The sequence below is a fragment of the Pinus tabuliformis genome, chromosome 1_1 (genome assembly GCF_031772625.1).
Source record: "Pinus tabuliformis cultivar Carrire ecotype Pingquan chromosome 1_1, CPIR1, whole genome shotgun sequence".
NCBI lineage: Eukaryota > Viridiplantae > Streptophyta > Pinopsida > Pinales > Pinaceae > Pinus > Pinus tabuliformis.
Genome location: NC_142297.1, coordinates 761,867,749 through 761,875,450, shown reverse-complemented (window position 1 = coordinate 761,875,450; position 7,702 = coordinate 761,867,749). Strand labels below are relative to the sequence as shown.

At 30.3% G+C, this 7,702-nt stretch overlaps 1 protein-coding gene across 1 annotated transcript; it reads left to right on the top strand.

Moving 5' to 3' along the window:
- Nucleotides 1–5,603: 5,603 nt before the first annotated feature.
- LOC149216251 (F-box only protein 6-like) lies at nucleotides 5,604–6,764 on the top strand. The gene has a single exon (XM_089389878.1). It carries the CDS (start codon nucleotides 5,604–5,606, stop codon nucleotides 6,762–6,764), a length of 1,161 nt encoding a protein of 386 aa, XP_089246004.1.
- The last annotated feature ends 938 nt before the right edge of the window (nucleotides 6,765–7,702 follow it).

Genomic DNA, 7,702 nt, shown 5'->3' with positions numbered 1-7,702 from the left:
CAAATATAGGCTAATTATATTTTAAATAAAATATAAGTTAAAGGGACATTTAAATCTTATTTTAAATTAAGAAAATAAATGAGTAAAATAATTAGTTATCAAGGATGTTTATAAATATTAGTTAGTTGAATAAGTTAAAAATAGAATAATCTATAAATAATTAATTCTATTTTAAAATATAAGCTAAAAGACATATATTTATGAATATATATTAAAATAAATAGATTAGTATCATATTCATAGTCAAAGAGTATCCCTATAAAAATACTAGAGAAATTACAATATTAATTAATAGTTTATTAAGGGTAAAAATAGTTTTAAAAAATAAAATAAATAAATAAATAACAATAAAAATTAAATTAAATTAAATAGTCAAAAATAAATATTAGAGAATTCAAGTATCGGAAAAATTACAATATTAACAAAAAAAAATAAAAAATAAAAAATAAAAAAAAAATAAAATAAAAAATATTAATATTAATTTAAAAGTCAAAGAGTTTAAATATATAAATATTATAGAATTCAAGTACTAGAAAAAAAATACCATATTTAAACAAAACAAAAAAATTACTTAAGGGAGAAAACGACTAGGAGAAGAGGGTTGAGACCCAGCAACTACTAATCTTCCAGTCATCCTCTCTATTGAGATTGTTCAACCTTTTTTCAATCTCAAGGGCTTCCCTAAATTTCTGGTGATGGAATTGCGACACTCTAGGAATCACAGTAGCTTCTTTGATGGAGACATGATGATTGGTTTTCTCCACATGCTTTGCTAAAGCGGAAGACTTTGTTCTCATATGCTTGAGGTCAACTGTGTGCTCACTAATCCTTTGGTTAATGGAGCTAGCATTCTCACTGATATAGGGGGTCCCACAAGAACAAGGAATAATATAAACACCTTTCATATCCTTGGGGTCGATAGGATCCTTCACAAATCTGAGGGACTTACGAATGGTATTAAGAGGTCTAAAGGTTGCGGGGACATTATGCTTCTTAAGAATCCCCGCAATCTTTAGACCTCTTAACACCATTCATAAGTCTCTCAGATCTGTGAAGGATCCTATCGACCCTAAGGACATGAAAGGTGTTTATGTTATTCCTTGTTCTTGTGGGACCCTTTATATCAGTGAGATTGGTCGCTCCATTAACCAAATGATTAGTGAGCATGGAGCTGACCTCAAGCATATGAGAACCAAGTCTTCCGCTTCAACAGAGCATGTGGAGAAAACCAATCATCATGTCTCCATCAAAGAAGCTAGTGTGATTGCTAGAGTGTCGCAATTCCATCACCAGAAATTTAGGGAAGCCCTTGAGATTGAAAATGAGCCAAAAAATCTCAATAGAGAGGATGGTTGGAAGATTAGTAGTTGCTAGTCCCAGCCCTCTCCACCTAGTCGTTTTCTCCCTTAAGTAATTTTTTTTTGTTAAATATGGTAATTTTTTCTAGTACTTGAATTCTATAATATTTATATATTAAAACTCTTAGATTTTTAAATTAGTATTAATGTTTTTTTTATTTTATTATTATTTTTTTAGTTTTTTTTTTTTTAATATTGTAATTTTCTCCACTATTTATTTTTGACTATTTAATTTAATTTTAATTTATTTATTTATTTTTGTTTTTTAAAACTATTTTTACCCTTAATAAACTATTAATTAATATTGTAATTTCTCTAGTATTTTTATAGAGATACTCTTTGACTATGAATATGATATTAATCTATTTATTTTAATATATATTCATAAATATATGTCCTTTAGCTTATATTTTAAAATAGAATTAACTATTCATAGATTATTCTATTTTTAACTTATTCAACTAACTAACATTTATAAACATCCTTGATAACTAATTATTTTTTCATTTATTTTCTTAATTTAAATTAAGATTTAAATGTCCCTTTAACTTATATTTTATTTAAAATATAATTAAATTATATTTAATTAAAATATAATTAACTATTCTCTATGACTTGATTTATTTTATGATTATAATATATTAACTTGCTTATTCTAACATATATTTACAATTATAAAATTGTCCATTTTTAAGGAAATTAATAACTGAATTTACTTATTTAAATAAATTATGTCCTTCATAGTCTAACTAGCTATTTCCTAGTCAATCTAGCTGTTATCATTTTACCCGTTACCTGATCTGGAAATTTGATCATTGGATATTCTATAGGATCTATTTATAATGCATAGCAAGATCTGCTCATTCAATTTGTCCTTATGATGAACCACACTGGTTGGTTTGAAAGGCGTACACAGAAATATCTCTATGTGATTTTCGCCAAATATTCTTCTCAAATTTTTATATACATTTCTAAAAAAATAAAATAATTTTTTTTTTAAAAACAATTAATATTTCATCTTAAACATTTTTTTTTACCATTTTCTTTCCTCTTAACTATATGCAACTCTGCCACCGTTAAAATGTGATGTGTCCGCTTACTTCTGGTCTAACAAGACGAAGATGCAAACGGAAGTAAAAAAACACACCCTCAATAAAAACACTCACCTTTTCGTTAGATACACTCTAACAATTAAGATTGCCTTCAAAGAGAAAAACTACCTGCATTTCGTGTGTTGGAGACACTCACACCAAAAGTAGACCCCAAACCGAGAAAATAGGGCAATTGACCACTGTGTGGGAGACACCCGGCACTACATACTGGACGCCGAACCGGGAGCTAGGGGAATTGAGCCCTGTTAACAAGCTCAGAGTTGCGCAGAGTTTAGGGTTGTGTTCTCTGAAATTTGTTCACAGCGCTGGTTTAGCGTTCTAGGTTTTTTGCGGTTGCATTTTCCACGTAAAAAAGTACATTACTTTCCCAAAGCATTTGATTTCAACCTAATTCTTGGGAAGCTCCTGAAAAAGCTTGATGCACGTAAAATTTGTACTTACTGCATAAAAGTTTGTCAATCGAGCTCCCTAAGGTTTCTCCGGAGTTATTGAAAGAGCTTTTAAAATTATTATGCTAATTGATAACCTTGGAGGTAAATATCCAACAAAAGGTTTTGCAATCGCCTCTTCAACCATGGATTCATTTCTTTTCCTTCGCTTGTTTGAACTTTCCCCATCGTTGACTTGAAATTAAGTTACTAACTATATATATATTCCTTCTCTGCAAAATTTTATTTTAACAATTTGTCTATTCAAATGTCTTAATTCAATTTAATTTAATCTCTTACTGTATTTATTTATTATTAATGTATCTAATATAATCTTATTTATTTTATTAAAAAGAAATCTTTACTTCAATTTATTTTTCATTTCTTTTCGCAATCCGTAGTTTTTTTTATCTATTTACAAATACTCAAAGATGTGGGCTGTCTGTTTTTCCAACAGACAAACATGTGGGGTGTCTGTTTTTCCAACAGAAATGTATTGTTAATGTATCCCATATAATCTTATCATAATATTAAGAAAAACAATCTCTGCTTCACTTTATTTTTCATTTCTTGTCACAATCTATAGTTTTTTTTTTATCCATATACAAATACTCAGACATGTGCCGTGTTTGATTTCCCAGCAGAGAATTCGTTTTATTTGTCTGAACTACCCTAGGATCAAGCTCAGGGAAAAATCCATAGATTTTACTCTTTGCATTCAACGATCAAGCATATTCATTGGCCCTAGTAGTTGCAGAATCTTCAGAATTCGGTATGCTTTTAAGATTACAGCTTATTATTACAGCTTGGTGATGTCTTTTCATTTATTGTGTAGGTAATGAAATTTTAAAAATAAATGTAAATGATAAGTTTTTATGAGTTATTAATTTTTATGAAAGTTCTGGTTTTGTTTTATATAATTTAATTTATAAAATATATAGATTTTAGTGATATCTATATATATATAAGTTTTATCTATTATATTAATTTATTAAGGTAGAAATGACAATCCATGTTTTTAATTAAAAAATATTTGAATGTCTATTATCTTTTACACATATGAAATTTATTATTTTTTTATTTATTATTTATTATTTGGTTTTAGTATTAGGTTTGCTTTTAGTAAGTTTGTAAAAATATTTGAAAGTTTTTTTTTAATGATTAAAATTTTTAAAATTTGATTTAATAGGTAGGTTGGGGGTGGGGAAATGAAAACAATAGAGGGATGTCAATTTAGGAAGATTAAGTATTTGGTGTTTAAGTATGGCATAATAATATTTGAAAGTTTAGTACATTTAAAAATTAATTATTTTATATCTATGTTATTTTTTTAAAAATTAGTATACTCAAAGTGGGTATTACAAATAAAGGTTGGGAAATAAAAATAGGGGAAGGATGAAGCTCACAAGGCTTTAAATTGACGGTGAATGGGTACACTGTTAAGGCACTCCTTGTGATAGGTCACTCGTTCAAATCCCCGGTGGGTGCTTACCTATCCGAAAAAAAGATAAAGAAAAGAAAAAAAGTAGAGGAGGGATGAGGAAATGAAAACAATGGGAAGGATAAAAAACTTTATTAATTGTTAGAGTTTAGTTTAGATCATGACCAAATTTGAATGAAATGTTATTTTCATTATAAATTTGGTGGATGACAACGCCATGAAATTGATGGCGATACCATTTAAAAAGGAGAACCAAAATTCCTAAAACTTGAGAGTTTACTAAATTTCATCGAAATATTATTTTTATTATAAATTTGGTGGATGCTAACACCATCAAATTGATCACGAAAGCATCTCAAAACTAGAACCAAAATTACTAAAATGTGAGAGTTTAATATGGATAGTGACTAAATTTGAATGAAATATTAATTCCATTATAAATTTGGTGGATGAGAACACCATCAAATTTATCACAAGAACATTTAAAAAGGAGAGAAGGCTACTATGATGATTTTCAATAATAAATTTTAAACTCAATACAAAATTTACTAGTAAAGATTGATAGGCATCAAAACATTTACCTCATAATCTACATTACCAAGATTTAAAAAATTCATAAAATTAAAACTAGTCTAGATCCATCTTAACTCTAGATCTACGAGGCCCTCAAAGAGATCACAAAACATAAAATCAACCTAGATCCATCTTAATTCCGAATCTACCAAACAAATATTTAATCCCTCTTAGTACTTCATATATCAAAAAATAAATTTAATCTATATTTGTAAAATAATTTATACTTTATTTAATTCATTGAAAAAAATTCCTATTATTTAATTAATTAAAATTAAATTATTTAGTATTATTAATTATTTAATTAATAAAATATTAACCAAACTAATAACTCCATTATTTTTAATTAATCAGAATTACTTATAATGCTAACCACAAACTTATAAAGTAGCCATCTAATCGTCATATCATCGCATCAAATGAAGTAAGTGAATCATATTCTTGACACAGTCCCTTCAAATTCTAACCACAAAAACTTATAAAGAAGATATTAGCTTGTGATATCATTCGCCACCGTCTCCTCTCTCTTTGCAGACTTCTTCAGCGGAGAATCAAGCTGAACTTCAATCTGAACTTCAATCGCTGAACTTCAGAAACAAGAGTCACGTGGTTTCAGCGATTCAAGCTGAACTTCTTATATTCTTCAAAAAACAAAAGTTTTATAAAAATCGAAATTTTCTGTTCATTGAAAATGGAAATTGCTGAAATTTCTGTTCTGCACGAGGGGTCAGCGTGGTGGTCTGAATTGCCCAAGAATCTAAAGAAGAAGGTATTGGCATGGTTACCAGCGGAAATGCTATGTAGATATTGCGGCGTGTGCAAAGAATGGAATGCCCTCTTTTCTCGCAAACAATTCTTAACTAAAGATTGGCTTTCCGCACCTCCCAACAAGAAACCATGGCTTCTTTTGTTCCATTACTTGGACCGGTTGGATTGCTTGGCGTACTGCTTCTTCACAGGCACGTGGAAGCGACTGTCCCTCGCTTTCTTAAGGAAACAATATGACGTTCACAGCTTTTCGGTGCGAGCATCGGCAGCAGGTCTTTGGTTGGCAACCATCCACTTTAATTTTAATACAGGAAGTTCTCTATTCACGCATATTGTCTGCAATCCTCTTACAGGAAAGTCGATAGAACTTCCCTGGACAAACCATGGTTTAATTACGGAAATGACCATGATCGCAGAGAAGGGCGACGGACACAATGGCGACACATATAAAGTTGTAGCGATGGTAATGTCACTGGACATAGAGAGCGACACAGTGGACATTTATGATTCGAGTTTGAAGTCGTGGAGTACAGTGGGACGCCTACCAGAGAATTTTAACCCAGTGACCACGAGGCGGATTGTTGCTTCCAGGGATTTCCTGTATGTAAATGGTAAGGATGCAAATTCTTCAAAGTCGGGCATCCTGGCATTCAGCATCCAAAACAGGAGGTCCGTGTTCACGCCGTTACCGTTAGAGGAAGTGGATGACAGGAAGAGGTGCGACGTCCTGTTCACTTGCGGGTCACGAGTGCTTCTAGGTTCATGGATATCTGATTTAGGTGTTATTATCATATCTGAGTTTGAGAATTCAAACTCCTCAATGGTTGGGCTTACAGAGATTGCAAGGGTGCATTTATCTATGTTGGATTCTCACACAAGGGACGCCATCTTTTCTTATGGAATTTTAATGCCCGATTTTGAAGGAATGAGGGATTTGGTTTTCATCAAATTTGGGCGTGGTAATGAGGTACTTGTTTATAATTTAAGCCAAGATACATGGACATGGCTCTGCCAATATCCAATGCCTTCCCTAATGGAAGACTGGTATGTCTTTGAACCTAGACCGGATAAGGATGTCGAATAGATCAACCATCTCCCTGTCCACGAGGAAAGTCTTTTCCTAGCAGTTGTTGCTTTAAACTTATAAATTTCTAGTTTTTTCTATTCTTTTGGTTCAATAAAAGTTGTATGGAATAAAATATATTTATCATTTTATTAAGTGTTTTATGGTTATTTTTTTAGTAAGTATATAGAATATTTTATGATATAGTCAAATGAATGATCACAAATTTTATTCAATATAAATTAATATTGTGCATGTAAAGTGTTATGTTAGAATAAAAGTTATTGGTACTTTCTATTAGATATCTACATTGATCCACTAATCCTTAAAAAGGCATAAGTCATATTGATTTATTTTATTATAATACGATGTGGTACCACGGAAGAGAGCCTCGGTGGTCAGAGTTTAGGGTCGTGCTCTCTGAAAAATTTTCACAACACTGGTTTAGCCGCTAGCGTTCTTGACTTTTTGCGGTTGTATTTTCCAGGTACAAAAGGTGCATCACTTTCACAACCATTGGATTTCCAACCCAATTCTTGGAAAACTCCTGGAAAGGCATGATGCACGTAAAATTTGTACTTTCCCTGTTGCAAAGTTTGACAATCGAGCTCCCGAGGGTTTCTCCAGAGTTCTTGACGGAGCTTTTGAAATGGTTATCCTAATTCAGTATACTAAATCACATTAGTCAAACATAATCCAATAACCAATATGAGTACATTCACATTTATTGAACCTATATTTATCTTATTTAACAACAACCAAACTTAAGTCACTCAAAGTATTCTTCAATCACTATAACATTAATTAATTAAAGCATTGCTGAAAATATTATTTAAAATATTAAATTTAATAATTTTATTAGTTTATAAATAATTAATTTTTGAGTATTAATTAATTTATAAAATGTCAATCATACTAATAATTAATTAACAATAATAATTAATTGAATTTCAATCTTA

What these genes read in the sequence shown, in the direction of transcription:
- LOC149216251 (XM_089389878.1), top strand. Translation starts at nt 5,604, where the DNA reads ATGGAAATTGCTGAAATTTCTGTTCTGCACGAGGGGTCAGCGTGGTGG.